We start from the raw sequence: 24,170 nt of genomic DNA, 5'->3' as shown, positions 1-24,170 counted from the left end.
GGCTAACAAAAAGCACATGGTGGGGTCACTTCAAAAAAGAGAGAAGCTTATTACCACTTTTCGGTATTACCACGAGGTTACGCCATTGCAGGTTGCGGTTATGGGCAAACGCATATTGCGTAGCGTGGGCGTTTAATTTTGCCAAAAAGAAAAGTTTGAGTATGTTCATAGCAGCCAGCGATGACCGAATGTTTCGTATTCAAATGAAGGATATAGCCAAAAAAGATTGCTAAAGGCAGTTGAGTTGACGAGAGACTTAACTGTTGATACACTTCAACTGAATGTGCGGTGCGTAGGCCGCTTCAAGCTTCAGTTGGTACAATATTCGTGTATACTTTCTTGGTAAAGCAGACTACTCATTAGGTTACCCTGGAAAACTTTTCAGCAAACTTAGGGGTATAGATATAATACACTGCTCACAAAGATGATGAGAACTCTTCAAAAGTTCACGATCAGTTTCGCCCACTTTACAGCCCACAAAGTAGGCGCAGTCCCCGAGTTTCGCCAGCCTCATGCTTTATGTGAGCCAAAATTGCACTAAGAACACCACAAACAAGATCCAGCTGAGTTCCAGGTGGGCTAACTGTCCAAACCAAATTAGTAGGCAGATTTGTCTGTGAATCGAATTTCGTGCAATTTCGGTTAAAGTTTGGCTACAAGGTTGACGCATACTGGGGGACTGCGTCCACCTGATGAATCTCAAGAGGGACGAAACTAGTCGTGCGTTGTCAAAGATTTTTCAGCAACCTCACGAGTAGTGCGTTAAGTTTAGATAACAACGTATCGCAATGTCTCGAGTATCTTACGAAATGTAACAAGAGGCGACCTGATTGAGCACATTCAGTTGCTTAAGAACATCATAATGAGCGAATCAGCTGAATTCCAGGTGAATCGCCAAGGAAGATCAAATTGGTATGCAGATGAGTGTGCAAGTAAAACTAAGAGACATTTGCTTTTGTAAAGAAAATATCCAGAGGACTTGTTATTAAATACTTGTAAAGCTGCAAACATTTAAGTGACGTTTGAAGTTGTGTGTCATATTACCTCAATCAGATGCCAATACAATTAAAGTGGATAAGGGAGGAAGGACAAAACTTCAGAAAACCTACCCCCAAGCGGATCCTGTGCATAGGGATTAGGGCGTTTGAAGCTTCCTGACCCACGATGGTGACGCAACAGGCTTTTGTTCTGTTGTTTGTCTTAATCAGAAAATGGAGAAAGATGATTTCAAAAGGTGGTTTTACAAAGTTGAACAGTGAGGGATAAATTCCACCTGGTATGCATACTGTTTGTACCAGTGTACCAAACAAATAGTTTATGTAGGACTTGGTAACTCTCATAATGAAGCAAAGGTGGATGAGTTCCTGAGAAGCCCAAGCACAACAGTCCGGCTGAACGTACTAGGTTTAATTAGGGTGAAACCGATGAGATTAGTCCCGTAGTTGAGTCACTGGTTATTTGTGGGAATGTTGATATTTTTGAGCTTCGTTAAATTAACTGGATCCTCAGATTGTAAACTTATTTTCACACTGACTATTTCGCCCATTCTATTTGGGTTATGTAAGCTGTGTGTATGAGAGTGTTTGGACCCGACAGTTGCATCCAATAAAAGTAATCTCATAAAGCTTAAAATGCAGAACTGTCTCATGAGGTTGAGGCTTTCGAAAAATGCTCATAACTAACTCATTTAAGTGCATACTTGATTAAGGGTTTTCAGTAGCCACGTATTTTCCGAATTTGCATCTGCAGCAGTCCCATGGAACCTGTATTCCTTCTATCTTGAAACGTCATTCTTGAGTGGCTTGCTCAAGATGGAAAGTACCAAGCTGGAGTTACGAGCTTATTCAAACATATTGGCAGTGCGAGCTGATCTAACGTCGTCCGAAATATGGTATGAATTCGTTACCTCTATTCCAGAAAACGCTCACGAACCGCCACGCCTGAACTAGAGGACAGGTTTTCTGTGAAGTGAAGTGATCCACCGACACTCCGACTGAAAACTTGATTAGTCTAGTTGTTGACCGAACTGTCACGAGCTACAAAGTTCGAAAGTACCTGATTTCTCAAGTGACAGTTGAGCTATCTTGTTGGTGAACAGAATTCGAATTCCTGGACGCTGTCAGGCTGATGGTAAGCAATAAGTGAGGTAAAGGGTACACATCCAGTCTTATTAGACTAAACTAACTGACAGGAGAAGTACTGTTTATGTGCATCTGGTGCGCAGGAGTCTTCTACGAGATCAGCGACTGCACAGGCAAAGTGATGGCGCCTGGTAGATATTATGCACTCGATTTGCTGTGAAGGAGTAGATATTCGCGGAGACAGCGTTTCCTGACATGCTCGATTTCACACGAATTTTTCATGACGGCTTCATAAAGTCCAATATATATCAGGACCATCTGGTCTTCAACACAAAACATTAAAGTGATCAGCTGCCCTTGATCAGAGATCAGCCCTAGGTGTGATACACTCTGCGAAAACTCTCGGGGATTTTATGTGGACAGACCGCTTGCGCAGTTCGTTGTCTTTTTGTTTAACACGAATTCTCGCAAAATCTCCCCACCTTAAGCAATGCTACTAATGTTCCAATAAACAGCCGGCAGATAGGGTGAGGCTCGCATGTATGGTTCATTGAACGTGTGGGACAATGTGGGTATGGAGAATATGGTGATCACTAAGGGAGATTAATAAATCGACAAGTCCGGGTTCTTACCACCTGCGAAAGCGGGCTTAAACGTTTTAGTCGGGCATTTACCCATTCCAGCGAACAAAGTCAAGTCAAAGCACTTGTTCTAACAAAGTGAATTATGGTAGGATACCAGAAACACGGTGGAGGAATCGCATTTATCCATAAAACCTGAGACTATCTCTTTTCAAACGAAAGTATTTAGTTGGTGAGGTGGTTTTTCTGGCAATGTCTGTGAATAAGTCCGGTAACAGGAAGGCTGATCGTCGCCATCTTATGCCATTAGCTCATACCCTAATCAACTTCAGGTTTGACACAATCATGAAAAGCGTTTACGATGCATCGAATGTTCTATTACTGCGAGATGAAAGCTTAGATATGGTTGTGAATGCCGCAGATTCGAATCCAAAAGTGGACAGTATTAGCGCATCTGAGATTCATCTGAGTGGTCGAAATAGATTGGACTCCGTATGTCCAAACAGCGGCGAATGGCTGCTTCCACTATGCGGCGTTCGAAGACTGTTTTGTGTTGTATTAACTTCTGCAGTGAACAAAGTCGTCCAGCGGAATATTGTACTCCAACAGAGTTAAAGCCACAGACCCAAATTGATCACATTCCCATTGTTTACCGAGACCGCGGCTAAGTAATTAACTACTGTATGTTTTGGAACACATGTGAGTCCCGGTCATGCATTCATTTGAAGTCGTTATGATTTACGCTTTTCAGGGCAGCGTAAGGGACGGATAAATCGAGTAGAAATTGACTCATAGGCGCCGAAGTTGAGTGCATTTATCAGAATTGCCTCCTAAACGTACCCCCAACTACTCCAACTTCTGACGTCAATTAGCCATGGAACGAGATTAAAACACAACTTATCATGAGTTTTGCTTGTGGCACGGTGCTACCACGTCCGCTGAAGCACTGAGTACCAGAAAAAACAGTGGCACTGTTTCAGTCTCGGAAGGGTATCTCCGTCCTTCCCGAACGTAACTGAAGGAGAGGAATTATCAGACATCAAGTGCAGCTCACCCTTCTAGCCAACGATGAAGACTGTTGAACCCGTAGTGCTTCGAAAATGGGAGAAGCCAGGAAAGTCTGGAATGGTCCGTCCTTCCCGAACGTAACTGAAGGAGACAAATTATCAGACATCAAGTGCAGCTCACCATTCTAGTCAACGATGAAGACTTGAACCCGTAGGGCTCCGAAAATGGGAGGCCAGGAAAGTCTGGAATGCCCAACCGGTACTAGGAAACCGCCTATGAGGGGAACGATCGGGGATTAAGGAGATGCGACCACCTTCAGTGAGGAAAGACACCTTGAACGCTGGGTCAAGCACTCGGGACAACAATTTTCAATCTAAATGCTCGACTCACTTGGGTCTGGAAATAAGAGAGAATTCTGGACGACGAACCTGGAAACCCCCACAACCTCGGAGATCTATGAGTGCATATATTCTCTCGAGAGTCACCGAGCTACTGAACCACGTGATCTCCCACCCTCATTGTTCAAGTATGCGGATACAGTCCTCAGTCTCCTCTTGTGTAATCTGTTTGCATCCATGTGGGAAAAGAAGATGATCCTAGACAACTAGAGAGAACTGGAAACTTTGTCGATCTGGATTATGCAGACCATATCAACCCGCATTCAGAGACAGGAAGGCACGTGTTTTTTGACAAACCAACTAAGGTCACCCGATCCTTTGTTACGTACTCGCAAAGTTTGTTGGTCATGATCCTGAGTACTTACTGAACAGGTTACTCACAATCCAAGGAGAAACACTCAAATTTGTGGAGCGTTTTACATATTTTAGAAGTCTTATTAGATCCAATTGTAGTGTGACAGATGAGGTCAACAAACAAATATCCAAGCCTGGGGTCGCGTTTGCTAATTTGGGGCACTTATAGAATGAATGTGGCATATCACTGAATCACAAGGAACGTGTGTACCAGGCCACATTAGGGTGGAATCGCTGTGAGACGGCCTATTCGAGCAGCAGAACCGAAACTCCTCAAATCTTTGGCAACAGCTGTGTCATAACCTCAGGTCGTGTGGGTTATTCTAGGCGAATTTGTGACGAGGCGCCTAGAAAGCGAGTGTTCGGTTGTGTAGCGGAGACTTCAGAGAATATGCGCCTATGAGGGGAACGATCGGGGATTAAGGAGATGCGACCACCTTCAGTGAGGAAAGACACCTTGAACGCTGGGTCAAGCACTCGGGACAACAATTTTCAATCTAAATGCTCGACTCACTTGGGTCTGGAACTAAGAGAGAATTCTGGACGACGAACCTGGAAACCCCCACAACCTCGGAGATCTATGAGTGCATATATTCTCTCGAGAGTCACCGAGCTACTGAACCACGTGATCTCCCACCCTCATTGTTCAAGTATGCGGATACAGTCCTCAGTCTCCTCTTGTGTAATCTGTTTGCATCCATGTGGGAAAAGAAGATGATCCTAGACAACTAGAGAGAACTGGAAACTTTGTCGATCTGGATTATGCAGACCATGTCAACCCGCATTCAGAGACAGGAAGGCACATGTGTTTTTGGACGAACCAGCTAAGGTCACCCGATCCTTTGTTACGTACTCGCAAAGTTTGTTGGTCATGATCCTGAGTACTTACTGAACAGGTTACTCACAATCCAAGGAGAAACACTCAAATTTGTGGAGCGTTTTACATATTTTAGAAGTCTTATTAGATCCAATTGTAGTGTGACAGATGAGGTCAACAAACAAATATCCAAGCCTGGAGTCGCTGCTGCTAATTTGGGGCACTTATAGAATGAATGTGGCATATCACTGAATCACAAGGAACGTGTGTACCAGGCCACATTAGGGTGGAATCGCTGTGAGACGGCCTATTCGAGCAGCAGAACCGAAACTCCTCAAATCTTTGGCAACAGCTGTGTCATAACCTCAGGTCGTGTGGGTTATTCTAGGCGAATTTGTGACTAGGCGCCTAGAAAGCGAGTGTTCGGTTGTGTAGCGGAGACTTCAGTCAGAGAATATTTACAGAACTAAAATCTGCGGTGGCTTAGTAATGTGTAACCGAAGAGAGCGCTGTCCTCCGAGCGTACTTCAGAGTGACTGTAGAAGGGAGGTAGTCTACATTTGACATGGTGGAGGGAAATGAAACCAGTCAGGAAAAGTATAGGCATTATCGGCGCAATTCGTCCTTCAGTATAAAGTCCGCTTGATCTGCCCTGCGCATGGTTGGAGATGCTGAAAGGTATGGCTCCTCACTGATTCCAATGGCACTGTTGTTGCCAGTCTCTCTTCTGAGTGTTCAGGGGTGCAGGTGTAGCTACCCTTTCGCCACGTAAATGACTGTACAGGTCACCGCCACTCGCTAGATCACGAGATCTATCTTTTTCCTTGCACTCACAAATCAAGCCACACAACCGTGACTAACTTGACTACACAGCTCACAGTCAAGCCCTAGATCCCAAGACCGCGTTTTTTACCCTACACGTACAAACCACGATACACAAGGATGACTCATCCGATATCGACTGTCTACCGTCTGATACGGTAGCAACAAGACATGTGCTTATACCCCACACACACGCAAACGTCCTACAAATAGGATGCCAGCACAGCAACACAACACAACTCAACGCAGCTTCGCACGTCACACAACTCGGAGTAGAGCCGCTTGGGACTTACAACGCCTCAATCACGGATACTCAGGACTACGTGTGGCCACTACAACGGCGCAGAAAACACGAAACCTGCATCCGTACTCACAAAAGGATTTATCAACTTGAATCGGCAATACGATAAGTCCCTTTGTTCATTTTTTTACACTATTGTAATAACTTTTCCTCAACAAGCTGATATTGTTAATGCTCGCAGTTTTCTTGTTTGTATAACTAGCTCTCGGGACCTCTTAGAGCATTAACACAGGCACTTCGGAATGACCATAGCAGAAAGCGTTTCCCCATCCCATTTTATTCTTTTCTCTACAATTAGGTTTGTAAAGCAGCGAATAATTTGTGTTAAAAACTACTGTTGTACTATCGATTACGATAATGACGATTTGGTTAGTGGGAAGTTAGTGCCAAATTCATCTCTATGTTAACTAGCAACCAGGCGGTCACACAATTATGTCCAGCAGCTGCACCGTCTTATTGCTGCGACTAAATCTTATCGTTAGGTGGGAAAAAGATCAGCTTACATCTTGTTGCTGTCTGTTTTATTCCTTCTGGGAAAGTTGTGGAGGTACAGGTTGTCATGAAACACTAATAATAGCTCATAGGCATAATCTAATAAATGTGTATCAATGAAATCCCCGGTTTGATCACCGTGTTATGTGAAGATAGATGATGGATGAAAGCTATGCTTGATGCACTATAGGCGGGGAAGGAGCGCATGAGACCTCAAAACTACTTGACTAAATAGTACAGATGGTTCTCTTATACTTTACTTGACCTGTAATTCGGGTCTACAGTTTAACGAATTGGGATTCTACCATACCTCCCTTTCCAGCCAGTTTGCTCAAGGTTACAATGATTTCTAAAATATTGAACGGCATCAATCCAGTCAACAGATGACCACCATGATGCTGCAGTAAAATATTAGTGGATTAAATGAGGTCGCCCCCGAGAGATACATCAGTTATTCTGAACGATAAACAAACCCGATTCCGGTGAGCGATCCAGCGAAGTAGAGCTTCCAGCCAAAGATGACTTGCGATCTTTTGCCTCAGTGAACATGGCAAAACTAATACGACGCGACCCCAAATTCCGACGACTTTTCAAATTGGGTTCTGTATAAAGAAACGGTATGGGGGTATAGTGGCATGTAAATGTTTCGTGAGTAGCTTTTTTAGAGCACACTATTTCCACTCGATAGTATAGTATAGTGTAGCATAGCATAGCTTAGTAGTATAGTATAGTATAGTCAGTTTAAGAATGCAGCTTACCTGGCAATGCTGGTTGCTCCGCATCTACTTCCGGCTCATCTGCATTCATCGATCCACCCGAACCGAATATTGGCATGAGGATACTGAGGCGTCGTCGCGCTGCCCTGAATGAGGTACCCGCGCGTGAAGGTGACGAGTTGAGGTGCTTAGAGAATGATCCGGCCTTCTCAGCATTAGGGTCATAGGAATGCTGTCTTTTGGCCACGAGACCACTATCAGAAGGTTGATCGCCTACAGGCTGGCGCACCGGCTGTGATGCTTGCTCGTCTATGACTGGCTGTGGTAAGCGGGGATGCATTTCTCGCAGATAAGCGGTGATTTCAAGTAGAAGCTGGACGCCGGCGGAAAGCAGTGCATACGGGCAACTATCACCCGTCGGATTCACTGAAGCTACAAAGTCGAATTTGGGGAAAACGCGCATCAAGCTGACATTGCTATAAGCTGGTTTACTGAAATACATAAACTATCAAAAGCACAGACAACTACAACTATGCACAAAATATTGGTCAATCTACATGTTGCTATGTCGAAGACTTGTCAGCAACCTTACGAATAATCTAGAAAATATGTATTCATGTTTATTTTATCGAAAAAATCTTCGAATATCAAAAGGAAATTTATGGGCAAAATAATCCAGGTTGTATGACAACCTTCTCAGACTGGAGGTCCAGAAAACTGTGAATGGCAGACATCTCTCCAATGATTAGCCTAGGATGGGAAATTCCGTGAGTCACCTCAAGGAATTACATGGCCTTCAAAAGTTCGCATCACATTAGGGTCCAGTCTGTTCTAAATTTGTGTTATAGGGGGACAAACTACTGCAAGACCCGACACAGGCAATTCCTTTGCACCAAACACTTATTCTCCCACAGTAACTAAGTTATTCTGATAACGGAATTATGGCTAGTTGTGGGTCATTTTTGGGAATAATTATTCCTGAAACCATCGAGGAAACTACATTTTTCCCAACGGCTTTTGGTAATATTGTCTAATTTTTTCTCAGATTATACTGTCGTCGCATACGAATTTCGGCAATTATTGTGAAAGACTCGCTATCCAGGTAAGTAGGTCACGTGGGCAGTAACGACCACTGATAGACCACCGCTGAAGAAACCAGTGCAGTTCACCGGCATTGTAACGGCAGCTTCGGATTTTGAAGAAAACGGCGCCGACGACCGAGGCGTGCTATCTAGTTCGTAACAAGCTCTGTTCCCAACCTTTTAAAAAAAATTCAACCCGAAGAGAGAGGTACATTTGGGTCTGTGAGACACGGAAGAAAAACGCTTTGGCAGATATTTTATGACAGATTGATAAATTTTCCGGGACTCATTTACTATCTTACTTCTTTTTTATTCCCTAGTAGGGATTAGCTCCTTTACGCACCTACTATAAATATCTTAAAATCCTTGTCTTCAAAGAAGCCCAGTATGACTTCAGTTGTACTCATCCACTTTTATTTGTGCTCCATTTTTGGAATTGCACAGTTCGATTGCTGCCTTCATCACGCAGTTCGGAGATTTTCCCTTCAATCGACATATCTCACTTCCAATTAAGGAATAACTGTCAGCAAACTATCTAGAAAATTAGGTAAAGACTGCCGATTTGGGTCACTGTGTTCAGGCTTCGCTGAAATTTATCGACTCCATCTTCTGAGTGGGCCTCGGTGTCCCCTGGAAAGCCATACAAGAGGAATTCAGCTGAAGTTCAGTTGAGTCTCTCATCAACAACAACTTAGTTTACAAATGAGTACATCTAGTCCACTGCATATGATTTGATGTTCCAATTTCGGGGTTTTGCGGGATAGGTATGTTTGTTCATAGCCACACCACTCTCGTTTGGACGGCCGTGTTCCTGTTCTGGCGTAATTATTCCGGTGAGTCCACACCAAAGGGAAGCACTGGACTCGAGTTTCCCTCTTATTAGAGCTCATCAGCAGTGCATATCCAAAGGCCGTGCCGGGATTTGAACCCCGGACATCTAACATGATGTTCAAGTAGACCAAAATTTCGGTCGAATTAAAAAGTTGTGGTCTGCGCCTACCTTCTAATAAGAAAAAACGGGACTGTCTGTATCGAAAGGTTTCCAGCAGTTTTATGAGGCGTTTGATGCGTGGTTTTATACTCCTATTCCACCCGTTTTGCAGTTTTGCAGAGCTGGATAAGCCCTCTGGAGCGGTACAGGTGAACGCGGCTAATCCAAATCAGGTGGTTTTGGACAGGATGTGGTTTGAAGTTAGCATCCAAAAGAGCCGGATTTACCGTCGTTATTTGGTTAAATTAGGGTTTCACAGGATCATTTATACTGCTTGATTCATACCTATAACGCGTGACATGTTCGTTTGCCTTCGTCGGGCGACTACAAGGTGCCTCAGGCACATTCACAGTTGAAACAGTGACACGCTCGTTTGATGCATTCGTCCGTTAAGCAGAAAACATACTCTATGGCGGACATACCCAAACCTTGTCTCATTTGCCGAAGTAGTTTCTGACACGTGGTGTTGGGTGTCCAGGAACGGGGTGTGGCTTGCCGGATAGCAAGGACAGTGGAATTTCTTCGGGAGCTTGTGGGCACCGGGTGTTCAGCGGCATAGCGACAGTATGTTTTACTTTGCATCTTTTTGAGGAAAAGCGCTGACAAGGAAACGTGAATTATCCGGGGAGATTGATTTCTTTTGGGGTCATCATTTTGGATTGCACTTAGCCGGAGGTCCTTCATAATATTCTTTGGTAGTTTAGGTGAAACGTGGTCTGGTTTAGTTGTGAATTCCAGTCCTATTATCGTGCTGTCACCGTAAACCGACGAGGAGTGAGAATCAACGTACATGTGGTTGCCAAAAAAAACATTATAAGGTGAGACATTTATATCTTAAGGGACGAAGATAAAGGTAATCATGATTCTTACCATCGTCAAGGAAGTTTTCTTCGGTTTCCAGGGCGGAGAACTGTTGACCCGGCACAGTTTCCTTACGTCTGTCTGGAGTAGCGGTGCCGGATGCATTAACTGACGTTGACTTCGCCGGCTGGCCGTTGGCATTCAACTGGTGGATGAAGCTGCCTAACCGTCTTCCAAGAGCCTAGAGGTATAGTGGGAAAATTTATGTTGTCGCACCGCAGAATGAACTTGTCTCCATCCCAACAAGCCATCGGTTCCAAACAAAGCCGATGGTGGAACATTTTATTCCTGGTAGGCAAAATTAACCGCAGGCCATGAGGGAAAATATAAGGGGTGGAGCCAGGTTCTATCAGTCATCCCTTCCTCCTGCCCTTGTTGATTGCAGCCTATCGGTATAGTACGTGTACACCACAGAAATGCTTTTCGGCAGTCTGCCAGAGTCGGTATTTGGTGATGTGGAGAACATTGTTCATACTTTCATGACGAAACACTTCTCTACGGGTTGCTGAAAACTCCCCGAATACCCACGATGAGTTTCACCATCGTTGTTGCACAGTCCAGGAATTTCCGCCAAAGAATAGCCAGCAACCCCATGAATAGTGTTTTCAGCAAAGTAAATATTCTCTGATATTTCAAGTGTCGTAAAACTGAAGCTTGAGACGGCCTTTGGACAAAACCCTCATTTGGGGTATATTATAAACGAAAGACTCAGCCGACAAACTGTTGATTGCATCGTCAACACCAAGTTAATTTGCAGATTGGTGCACTTGGTCGAACAGAGTATAATCACACAAAATACACTTATTTGTATACATATTTGTTTATTTGGAAGACCCAGCTGGAACCCAGTTGAATGTGCTACCGAAAAACAGCATAAACGAGAGATTCAGCGAGGTTCCAGTTGAGTCTCCCGCAAAACCAAATTTGTTTGCAAATGAGTGTATTTCTGTAATTTTGGGTTCAAGTAGAACATAAGTTAGACGGAAACTCGGGGATTGCAATTGCCTGATGAGCCCCAAGGACGGCAAAACCGGTCGTGGGCTATCGAAGAATTTGACCAGCCTTATGAGTTTGACAAGGATATCTTTATATTGATGTACTTGCCCAACTTACAGTCTAACTTACCATTTCTGTTATGGCCTGAATTTCGTGAGCGTAATTACGATTTGAATTTGCGTTCTGGGTTCTCAAAAATACCCTCGTCCGACAACAGAAGTCCACCTATGAAAGTCAACCTGTCAACTGTCACATCATAATACACGCATCATGCTCAGCAATCATGTGTTCCATTTTGTTGTCTGAATCACTGCTCAGATAACCCGTAAATCAAGCATCAGGTAGATATTTGAAGACTACTGGGGCGATAGTTGATACCTTGGCAACAAACAAACGAGTATCTGGCTGAAAGTCATACGGAATCGAATCTTCATCAGATAATCTAAAATAGATTACTAGTGGATGTACTCCGTATTTCTATCTCTGCGAATTAAGGACTTCATCCACCTTGATCGTAGAATTTCTTTCAGTGGGCATTAGGAATTCGCCTCTTATAGGTAATGCGCAACAGTTTTATTTAGCAGTCATTTTTATGCCGATCTAAAGACTAAATGAAGCATTCTTATCTAATTGTCCATCGAAGCTTATCTGAATAGCATCGTGCCTTGGAAAATACAATTCATGGAACCAGAAAACGGTAAATTTCACGAATCCTTTGCCTTTCAGTTCTCATACAATGTACTTTGTGGTTTCAGGTCAAGAAAAGTTTCGAGCGTTTAGCAATATCACTGTTCAATCGGATGCAGTTGATATTTCAGGGGCTTATATTTGTTCTGACTTGCTGAACCACATAACTCGCGAATAAATACATTGCATCTCGTGGATGAAACTGTTGTACTCCTTCCCCAGAGAGACCTTCATAAGTTTGTGGAGAATTTGATTTTTTTTCCCTGACTATTCTACTGGAGAGTCATGAAATTATTCTCAAAAGAAGGGAATGCTCCTAGGGGACACTCGATCTCGGGTTAAATTCCAAGTCATATATTCAGCAGAAAGAGAACTGGCCAAACTAGTGTCCTGATTAAGTAGGAAAGGACTCATGACGGGGAAATGTCTAAAGCGGCACTGGTCACATAAAAAAACAGAAAGGCGAATTTAAGTAAATCGCCGTACTACTAATGGAATCGAAGTAATCTCCTCGGAAAAAGAGACTTCCTTGGGCTTTGAGAAGACTGTCATGAATATACTCACGTCCCAATAGTTGTAGCAGGGAAGGCATATGTTCAGTAAGGTAGACACTCCACAAGATCTCAATAAGTGGAAACAACAAAAGAGCGATATGGCGACGTCATTGCAATGTTTCTGGAGAGTTAAATCGGTCAGCCTATTTCGGAGGCGAAAAAAGTGGAATGTGGACGAAACAGCCGGGCGAAAGCAGGAGTTATCAGCATATGCACGAATTAATTAGATATGATGTTTCATGGCGAATTATATGGTTATCTGTTTAAAGGTGTCCTGCTGCCAAATTTGGATACAGAGTGAAGTAGGGATGACTGGTCAGAGTTGCAGGATGCTGCCCACTTGCTGTGACGTCCCTACGCGTTTGTACCTGTGTTTCGTTTGGGTGAACCTTGGAAACTGATCTGACTGCTGGGTGTAAATGTGCATGCTTGAAAGTGTTATCGCCACGTGGTCTGACAGTAGTTCTCACTACAATCTTTTCTCAGGCAACCTACATAGACATTGCACATCAGTTTGATTGAATCACTGGATTAGGAAAGTTTCGTGGCTGTTGTTCTGCCCACTTTACACCGCTAAGATCGTTGCATTTTCGTTGGATTTTAGATTTCCTCTACTTTTGAACTGCTCTCTGTTTGTTCAGCTCATCTGTCTCGATTCACATATCTGGTGATAGCAGCATGTCGCCATAAGCAATCGTGAACCCAATGTATATATGTATTTCATCCAGGGTGAGCGTACTAGCAAACAGGCTCTCCCTTACAAGTGTTTATGTGAAATGGTTAGCGGCTTTTCGGAAGCAAGTAGACTTATACAAAGGTTTGGGAACAAACGGTTTGATGTGTGTTTTTATGGAGGAAGCGGGTGATGAATACTACTGGCGAAATTCCTCGCCATAGAAGTCGGGCTGGTAACAAGGTCTAAGATGCCCGCCACTATGACATTCCTGATTTCTTGGAGGATATTGTGTGAACAATCTAGCCATGTGAATGGCCATTACATGATCACCACTATGTGGCATGAAAAGTAACCATGATAAAATTCATCTCGAACTTTGTCATTCAACCTATGCAGGGAAAAACGACTGGTCAACCAACCAAATTGGGAAGCAGAGCAAAACGCACAATGGACTGTATGATGAAGAAGAGAGAGGCCTGGGGAAGAAGACGTATAAAGAAATCATTATATGATCACGCCTCTCCAAAGACGAAGCAATGGAATCAACGAGATAAGTTACAGCGTCTAGTGCACTGTGGTTTGTGCTTTAGGTGATTAGGTAGAATTCAAATCAAGCTGTCAAATGAGGATAAAGTACCATCTGTGTCATGCCAGCCCACTCAAAAATTATGGCTGTGTGTAATGTTTCTTGCGTTTGTAAAGCGAGATATGATAGACACGCAACAACAACACGGCAACAGAATCGGCAAGCACTGATGCAGCGATGAGGCCGAAGGTTCGATCGCGTCACATGTGGTCTCATAATCGAATCAGACGGGTCATTTCAAGTCATCTACGATTACCCCATAAGGTACCTATGTCGACCCGAAGGCCTTGCTTGAAAAAATCTGTCTATCTCAGTGCAGCGAAATAAATGAGATGGTGCTTAGGAACTGACTTGGCATTAGTGGTTAGGTAACGTATATATATGCGAAATCTGATCATAATTGAGTTAGTAGTGCCTAGTACACCTTCGCGAAATTGGTCATCGTGGCTGAAACAGTTGCCAGTAGACAAGATCTATGAGCACGCTTCAAATACTCAAAAGATGAGGGACACTGTCACTTTTGGAGGAAACATTACGGCCGCAATCAAGGGCGATAAGAACTCTGAAATCAAAGTTTACGAATCCTGATGGCGAGACTTTACGAATAACCCTCTCCTACAAATGAAATTTGATACGGCGTAATGAACGTCTTAGTGAATACAGGCTCAATAGTTAGGACATTGCATACGCAGTCACACCAGTAAGCTTCTAATAGCCCTATACATGGTTTTGCTTTCTTCAAAAACTTCGAGTACCTAGTCTATTAAGAGGAGATGGCGTTCTTGGAAGCAAAACAAGTTATGTAAACTAGAGACTAGGTCAACCTGACTGAAAATGTCCCGCGGAAAGATATGCACACAAATACTCACAAAGAGACCATAGAGAATCTCTCAGGAAATTGGCGCCATTTGGGGCGATATGGAGCTCACGCACGAATGCGTGTTTAGGGGTTGGGGAAGAACAACAGGACATAAGAGGAAATGCGATAGGGTTGAAAGGCATAAAACAAGAGCGCAGGATTTCGGTCGATACGAATCCATTCATCTGTTCGTTTGATCAAGTTGGGTCCTAATTCTAGGTGGCTCACGAAACAAGGGCCAGGAGAAGGGGATGTTTGATACTGACCCTCTTAAGGCCATTCGCTGTGATAAAAAGAGTAGCACTGATAATGAGGGTAGAACTAGAAGAGAATATTACAGTATTTTATCTGGCGTATCAAGCGAAACTGGACGGATAGTGTAAAAACCGATCAACCAAATTCTGCGAAAGTACATCTTGTACGATGTACTTAGACATTCAATACCAGCAAGAGAATATTGAAAACAGGCTTGAGCATATAGTTCTTGGCTTGGTTGTACAAAACAAAACGGTCTTTCCCAAGTTTTTCACTCTTCACCATACCATGGAATCGCAGTGTTGTAAGATTCAATGAGTATGAAGCTGGAAGCTACGCTACTGTTGACTCACAGTTCATAAATTACCGCTACGCAAGTGCTGACGCTGAACGATAACCTCAGTTTATGATAACGGACCACGCCAATTCAGAGAGCTCATGACACGGGAGTTAGGCAGATGAGTGAATGCGTTGACTTCTTGACTACCACGTTTAGTCAAGTGACGTCAATAAGGTTGTGTAGACATTAAGGCGAAAAAATGCGTTCTTACCTCTCCCCATGCATGAAAAAGTCGGCCAGCATTACGTTTGAGGGCCGCTATATCAGAAACGGAACTATCAACGTTCGTTCCACTGCCACCACTGGCACCGCTTCCCACTCCTGTTCCAGGACTTGGGCGAACGCTAGTCGGGTGACTGCTTGCTGCACTGTGGTGGAAGGAGCTCGGTAAGTTGAATTTCATCCAGCCTGCCCATTCACCACGATTGCAACGGTGTACAAATGCTGCGCATTCCAACAGGAGACAGGCTCTAGCAACAACCGGAGCATCCTGTAGCCAGAATAATTAAAAACATTGAGATGCTAACAATTGGGATTAAAAGTCTGCATCAAACGATAGATTTTTTGCTTAAAACTACGGAAGTTGTACTTCTGAAGAAAGTACTTCCAAAGGAACCGAACAACACTGGTTTTCCTTGGAAAAATCACAAATGATACAGCTGAGGCTCCTGACCTACTTCAAGGATTTCTTCCCGGAAAGGAGAATGGCTGATTAATATGCGAATGCAGTAAAAAAAAAATAAACGTTCAAGGATACGAGAACTTTTGATTTCAGCCTCATTGTACTAAAAACATTCTACTTATGAGTAGAGAGTGAGACAACAAACCTGAGCCAACCCTGGGCCAGCAATGCGTAGCTATGAACTTCAAACCAAGTTGACACATTGTGTCAAGGTTTTGTATGCGCACAAGCGGGGTGAGTTTTGAACGAACATCACCGACACACTGAAAACTAACAAATCTGGATTGAGACTACGCAGTAGGTAATGTGGGTTCAACGACAAAATCAGTCATTGGCATCGGTTCCGTGATGAACGAGAATGGTTCTAGAGTCGCAACTTCCAGTCTACCAGTCAGTGAAATAGCCACGACTCAAAGACGTTGATATAATCTGTTAATTTCCCTTGAATTCGGGAAATAGACCTGATCGCGGCGCAATGCAACTGGCTCCGTTTCACGGCCTTATTTGGGTTTATCCCTATTTACGATACGAAAGTGCACGGTCTTAGTACTGTAGTTGAATAGATTTAAAAGGAAATACTGGCATCTTAAGAGAGCTCCAGTGTTTTATCATGCAAAGTTAAAGTATGTTTTTCAAATGCACTGTTGCTGCACGGTGAGCGAGGATTTGCCAACTCCACATTTGGACAAGTTCACCTCCTTTGGTTGAGAGGACTAAATTCTCTTTTGGTCACTTGGGGAGTTCTTGAACCCGGCGGGGCTGGGAAGTCCTTCAAGAGGAATGCCCACATATCCAGCCCAAATACCCTACCTGATAGGCGGAACTTCTCCAGAGTTACCGATGAAATAAGGGACTACGGTGTGAAGAAGACGATCAGAACATGCAACCACCTTTGGAGCGCTCTAGGAATTCATTCAGTGTTTTTCTATATCACAGCCCAAAACTCACCAAATCCAATAACGCAGCAACAAGTTCTGGCTCCAATATAGTTCCTGGCTCACAGCACTCCATTAGAAACGAGAATTCGAGCAATCCTTCTTTCAATGCTGGTGCGTTCACCCAGCGGTGCTCCACAAGCTGCTGAGCGGCGGCCGACTCACCATCTCCTCGACCGTGAGACGTGTCCGTTACTGTGAGTAATACAGACGAAGGCAAACAGTGGTCAACTTAGACTGCACCGTTATCATTGGTGGGCAATTACGAACTAAGCATAGGTATAAAGCCAACGAGCTCGCTGATGCCCTCGGGTTTTTCCCCGTTAAAACATAGGACACGATGCTGGCGACTGGGTTCCGTCAATGAACTTACTCAAAGAAGATAAATCTATTGCAGACCTTTAGGTCAATCATTAACACTTGTTGTCCAAATCTCAACACACACTGGCTACCAGACACGATTAGAGAGCTCAGTTTTAACGGCATACATCAGTCAAAACGTTTAATGAGGGCCAAGCTAATTGTACCTTGTTGTGTCTTATTGTTCTGTAAAAATGAAGCATTGATTTTTGCTGTAGAGATGGTAAATGAAGTATTCTTATATTTCCCCTACCGTAGGCGGTTAGCGTAGAGCCAAGATCTCTGGTTCCTCCAGGTGCTCCGACGTTCCAAGCCCCAGCAAATAGAAATTACTCAACCCTGAATTTAGCAATGAGGGTTCAGGAAGTTAGGCATAGCACTAAAATGCTTGTTCCATCTACATGGGGATCTGCAAAGAATAAAATCACTGCCTAATTCTAAAACTATACCTCCTTACTTTCGACTTACAGGACTGTTTTTATCTTCTATGTGCTCATGCCTAGCCGTTATCAGTCTTCAAGGCAGTTGGCCCCAAATACTCACTGAAATGGAAACGTCCCCTGGTCAGCTAAGGAGCTTGCATGATTTTACTGCTGGAGATTATCCGGTCACTTTCAAGGTCAGTTAAATCCGGTGGTCTACCGGTCATACTATCCTTTTTCGAAGACTTTTTGTATAAGCTGAACGCATCTGCTAACTACTGACAAAAAGGTTCATCCAGAGTTGTTCGTTTTCTAAAGCTAATTGACTCCTCTTTGTAGATACACAAGCAACATTTTCCATTCCGATTTAGAGCAGGAGCACATGATAAAATAAATGCCCGCCAACTTGTGAATATGATATGTACTTTAAGGAATCGCTACAACATCAAGAACAGTTCCGTTTTCTCCATAAATTAATTTGTATGATGATCAAACAAATGCAATTCATAATCACACTGGGGAAAGCCGCATTACACTTTGCTGATATTCATGCTAATAGCACTTTCAGTCCCGTGCGTATCATACGATTTTTTACTTCGACTTACATGCTATCTAATAAGATAGTTAATGTGGTAGATACTACCTTGGTGAACGTCTGTCTGTCTTTCTACCGAGTACGTGTAGCTGTCCCTCGTTCCATGGTCACGGTAGCACAGCCAACAAAACTTGGTGAGTGAAAAATTTCAGTCCAGCCACACGAGTGATCAACGTGAGATGAGATCTGCTCAGCAGCATTGAGAAAACGTGTGTGAACGCACGCAAATCCGGACAAACGAGTAAAGCCCGAGCTGTCTACCTTTCAAAAACGCGTCCACTAACCCACGCCACAACTTTCCGTATGGCGTACGAGCTGCGTGAGCAGATCCCAATAATCGATTCTAACCCAATCGAATATGGATCGAATGAATGATGGACTCATTTAATGGAAACGGCTTTGTCAGGCCAAAAGGAAATTCGCGGAAGACTGCAGTGCTCACATAGTGTGTGTATGATTGCTCTACAGGAATGAATAGAAGCGGATTACTTGCTCGAAAAAATATTTCCCTAGACAAACGAACAGGGATGGAGATTCCGAGACTAATTTTTATAGCAGTTAAACTATATTTGTTTTGCCAATGGGAGCCCGTGCTCGATGTTGAACCAGGCTTTGTTGGATGATCATGTGAGTGAGTAGCATGCCGGGGAATCGTCTAAACAAAACTGTTCTTAATCCAAGAACGTTTGGAAATGATGGATAGTAAGAGCAGTAAGTGAAAGCTTCAGAACAGCCAAGGAAGATTAGAAAAAATCATTTGAAAGGCTATGTGTAGAGATGCATACAGTTACAAACTTGAGGACAGGTTCCTCGAGAAAAGATGATCACCACAACGTAGTCAACAATGACCCAAAAGAACTGAACCGGGAACAGTTCTGAAATAAATTTACACTCAAAAACCTGACAACAAGAGGTCTGGAAAGGTCTTGACCATTAGCATTTTTTCACTAGGGCAATGTTGCACTCAGTGATGACCTTTGCTCAGATTTCGAAGACCAAAATTAACTCCTAAACTCGTGCACAATTAAACAAGGTGAACGTAAACGAGAGCAGTTCATGACAGCTGTAGTCAACCGACCAGAGTTGTACTAATAGCGCTTCGTACGCTTCAGGAAGGGTGTTTGACTTACTATGCGCTTTCACATCAAACATGCACCCTGTGCGTAATGTATTCAGTCATCTGCACACCACTTTTCATCACTCATAGACCGAGAACGTTAAATAAATTTAAGAATAAAGGGCAGCTTGTACCCCAATTTCGTGCATCGTGCTTCGAAATTAATGTCTATCCGCAAACTGGAGTTTGTGGTGCAAGTCGCCAAAACACATTGGATTGAGGATGATCAGTCGATGGGCGCCAGTGGACAATATTCTTACCATTGATACTGAATTATCACTTTGTATGCTTGAAACCAGAAAAAAACACACTCGAACAGGTTACCCACCTCTGTCCATCATGGCAGCCGAACTTGATCCACTGTTAATACGAATACCTCTACCGACGAGAGAGGCACGAGGTAACAGGTTATGCCAACTTGTCAGCCTGTGACCGCGTGCAACACTGGCTGATTCATCTACTATGGCCTCAGCGAAAATACTGTTGGAACGTTGTTTGTCCTGCCTTGGCAGAAGCCACATTGAATTGCGGGTAGACCTGGAATGGAAAAACAAATTTATTCAGCTGATGAGAGGTGCCCTATTCCACAAACTAAATTCACTGAATAAACGTGACTCGCTAACCAGAACCGGCGTTGCTTACAGCAAACTGAAAGTAGAGTTGGGTGAAAGAAGATATGCGACCTTGAAGTAAACTCACATTAGCGCACTTTGGAAAATTTGCTTGTCATCTTAAGCACAATCTTTTGGAATATAGTACGGAGAAAATATAAGCCAAATCTGTCGGCAACGCAGATGTTTTGCATTTCGCGGACCAAGAAGAGTAGTCTAGTGGTTTTAAGCTTGACAGGGACCGTCAGCTATTCAATCTCGCAAAATTTCCAGGAGTTTCACACATGCCAACTCCGAGATAGTAGCTGAACACTCATTTATTTGTGGGTGATTGATGAACAATGTAGGAAACAAATAAGACAATAAACTTTCCTTCCCCATTCTCACACCTTTCCCCATTGATCCAGCATTGATCGCCTTCAACTAGCCCTCTTCTGCACTGGGTTTTCAACGTACAAGTGACTTACAAATCTAGTCGTACTCACGCAATAACATGAGCCATTAACGTTTCAATGAAATCCCACATAGTCGCAGTCAGCGTATAAATGAGAAAGCGTTTTGAAGTTCAGCGTCACCCTTTGGCGCTTCCAACAAAGTCAGAACCATAGAGGAAATGACTCTTTAGAGCCCTAATCCAAGACCATTCAGGCATTATGACACGGCTGCTATCGGTGGAAGAAAGTGTTTAGGTTTGTGAGCTTCTTGTTCAACGCTTTTTGCTTGAAGTTTTGCAAGCGGCTCCTTTGTGCTCGTGTTGCATACACAGGAAGTGGGACACTTAAGTAAGAAGTGAGAGATTATCGCGAATTAAGTCTTGCCCTGTTGAAACCAACAAAACTGCGAGTAGTTTCCTCACTCCTACCACGCACGCTTCTCTACGAATTTGCTTGTTTTATTACAGACGGGAATTTTAATATGATGAACGGGCCACTAAGGATCGCATTTGGCTCAGAACCATCTCGTGTCCTTTGGAAAGCCGACATATATAGGAAATCGCTGGAATAGACTTTCGAAAAGTGAGACGAATTCCCCCCGAGGTACTTACATCCGTGACCACATGGATGGCATTTTCGGTCGAGGCCTTTCACATGCTCGTTGTATCGGGCACATCATTGCTACGAGCATGTTTCTGCGAAACGTGCTACCATGGACTTCGCGAAGGTAGGTAAAAAGCTGTCGAATATCGCCGAAAAGTGATAGGTTCTCCTGACTAACCAGTTCAGAACGACATCGTACGAGCCGTCGAAGAAATGGTCCAAGAATGCAGGAAATGATGATGCTTTCGGCCCCGCGTGATCCCATCCCCAGAGTTAGCTGACCAAAGCTGTTAGCATATGTTGAAATCTTTGAAAGACTCTCTGGAAAGGTTCAAAAATATGCGGGGTATGAGGGTTTCTACAGTAGCAGAAATTCATGTCAGAGGCGAGGTTCTGTGTGTAAACCTGTAAGCGAGCCACTGAGGTTTTATCCAAGTAACGGCTGGAGAGTAATATTTGTATCGTATTTAATAAGCCATAAATAGCAAAACAAGTTGGCTGTGGATCAGGTCACTTAGTCATCTGTCCACGTGGAACTAAGGTACGTGATTTCGAAGACAAGCAAAAGCATCATCAAAGGTAAGAAATATCGTCAAAGTTTTTCCTGTAACAATATCAGGAGCGTTGGACAGACCTGACATTATTTCAAAGTTTCAGGTGCTATGCATACAATCACAGGACAATGTGAAACACTCTTTGCATTATGAAACGTGCAAGACAAAGATGGAACATCGCATTGGTTTCATTAGGATATTACAAACTTGAATTATCTTTCCTCACTGAGTGTACAGCTGACATCCAAGGAATGCTTCAAGTAAATCGTGGAAAACATACTAACGACGGCCAGTGTCACTGATTGAATTAAACTGTGGACGGAATCGGGGTTTTGATATCATTAACTCGAAAGACGGTTTGGAAATCGACGTTTGATTTTCCGTCACTGTTGCCTATCGTTCTGTCTACAGTGTGAACCTGGGCTTAGTACGGAACACCTACAAAACCTCGTGTTTGTTCACACCGGGAACACACTGATCCACTTTGGATAAAAGCTCCTAATTGTGATGGGTATGCATCACAGAGCTTGTTTACAGTCGTTCATTAGTTGGCCCGTCAAATGGGGTGTGACGGTGTAACCAGCCATGAAGGAAACAAAGTGACAAGCCTCGGTCTCATTCGCATACCATGGCTCATAATTTCGATCGATTTATTTTTGGTTGCGACTGCTTGGATTATCTAATACGCATATCGGGAATGAGGAATATCTATTCTTAGGTTGCCCACGAGAAACGATAACACTTATCAGCACGTTGCAGGCGGTTGGAACACAACCGACCACTGATAAACAGGATGAAAATTAGGGGAAATGTTTATTAGAGAAATAAATGAAGGACTGGTACAAATTAAATCACAAGCAATAATTTCTGTTCGATCGAAAAGTCTCGGAAGCTGGAGTATTCTGCCAAAGTTTATATGTACGAAAGAGCTGCTTATTTTTTATGCCCTTGAGAACGATGCACAAGGGCAAAGGATCCAGTTTACGTAAGATGTGTAATCCAACCCTTCTTCAATAGTCGAATTCATGTGACCTCTTGACAAAACGGTCAAATGGTAGACGGTTTGGATTTCACATGCAAATTGTGCTGCATTTGTTACGAGTAAGTAGTTTTGTTGTAAAGGCCAATTGACTAAGCAATAACGCTAAATGACTGTGATTAGACGGGCAACAGAAGACTTGGGCTCGGAATCATTTTTTGATTGAGATTATCCCCGGTTGTCATAATACGCTGATAATTGGTCACCTAGACCAGCTAAAAACTTACGAACGAGACTGAGTAGGTGCTGTGCGGCAAGGTACAAAATATTTATCAAGTCTGTTAGACATCTTTCGCACCGTCAACCTGTTACTTTAGACCATAAACTAAGCCTAGCGTCTGGTGAGCATGCACAGAGTCTCTTACAATATGCTTACTGTCTACGTGGTTATGCATGGTATACGATCCTGTCGAACGACCGGTCTGCCCTACTCTTGGATGAGGATAACTTGACATCCATCGAAAAGTTCAAACTTTGTGTAGGCTCATTTGTAACGGAGAACTGTCGGGTTATCACATGGAATCGGGTTTCCTCGGAATGACCAATTCGGTGACAAGCTCTACAGATAACCCGGACGTGAAAATAACTCACTCGAATGGTCAACATGTCGAACAGCTGGATCCAGACAGTACCCAGTTAAAGCATGTAGCATCTCCATGATATCGGAGATACACATGGTTGAAATCATCCGGCTCACTACGCGGACAAATAGTGAACGATTTGATTCATACAAATGGATCAGACAGTCGTGTGCGAGTCTTCGGGTTTCCTCAGCCTCACCGACAATGTGACCCTTCGCCTGATCTACACTGACTGTAGCTTCACGTGCACCGACGGTGGGAGAGCCATGGTGGCCGTAACTGCACCCAAGAGTTCGCACTATCCTGAAAAGATGACATAAAAAGCTGTTACACAAAGGTTTATTGCCAACAAAGACAAAGATCCAATCGTATCAAAGCTCCCAAACGTAACTACACGAAAGGACGGAAGACAGTCAGCATATAATTTTAGATGTTCATTTGTTTGAAAGTTGTGATCGTTAAATTGTTAACAGTAGAATCTAGCTGTCGTTCGCGTTCACTTTTTCGATTCTGGTCTCCACTGGAGACGTATACTGAGACAGACCCGTGAATGCATTTAACACTGAGGGTGATGAGGCTGACGTTGGAGTCGGTGATTAGGGTAATGCTTGTGACGACACAATCGTCAGATCTGCTAGGGAGTTTGGAGCTCCGTCACCTCTAGTTCGATACATCGCACAGTCCTATGAGAATGCTGTAGCAGTTTTCCCCAGTTCCGAGGTTCACTGCCACAGAGGTGTGAGGCAAGGAGATCCACTCTCCCCATTATTATTCATTATG

The 24,170-nt window shown here is 43.5% G+C and overlaps 1 protein-coding gene across 1 annotated transcript in view; it reads right to left on the bottom strand.

Moving 5' to 3' along the window:
* Positions 1 to 7,595: 7,595 nt before the first annotated feature.
* T265_05560 (hypothetical protein) overlaps positions 7,596 to 24,170 on the bottom strand; it is a gene marked incomplete at both ends in the record, with an annotated part of 30,190 nt that continues 13,615 nt past the window's right edge. The window contains 5 exons of the mRNA XM_009170601.1: positions 7,596 to 8,075; positions 15,669 to 15,947; positions 17,088 to 17,269; positions 19,897 to 20,105; positions 21,225 to 21,533. Coding sequence (XP_009168865.1) covers positions 7,596 to 8,075; positions 15,669 to 15,947; positions 17,088 to 17,269; positions 19,897 to 20,105; positions 21,225 to 21,533 — 1,459 coding nt within the window. The remainder of the gene's footprint in view (positions 8,076 to 15,668; positions 15,948 to 17,087; positions 17,270 to 19,896; positions 20,106 to 21,224; positions 21,534 to 24,170) is intronic.

This window comes from Opisthorchis viverrini (assembly GCF_000715545.1).
Source record: "Opisthorchis viverrini unplaced genomic scaffold opera_v5_104, whole genome shotgun sequence".
Classification (NCBI taxonomy): domain Eukaryota; kingdom Metazoa; phylum Platyhelminthes; class Trematoda; order Opisthorchiida; family Opisthorchiidae; genus Opisthorchis; species Opisthorchis viverrini.
The sequence above is the reverse complement of the archived record's forward strand: the minus strand, read 5'-3'. Positions and strand labels throughout refer to the sequence as shown.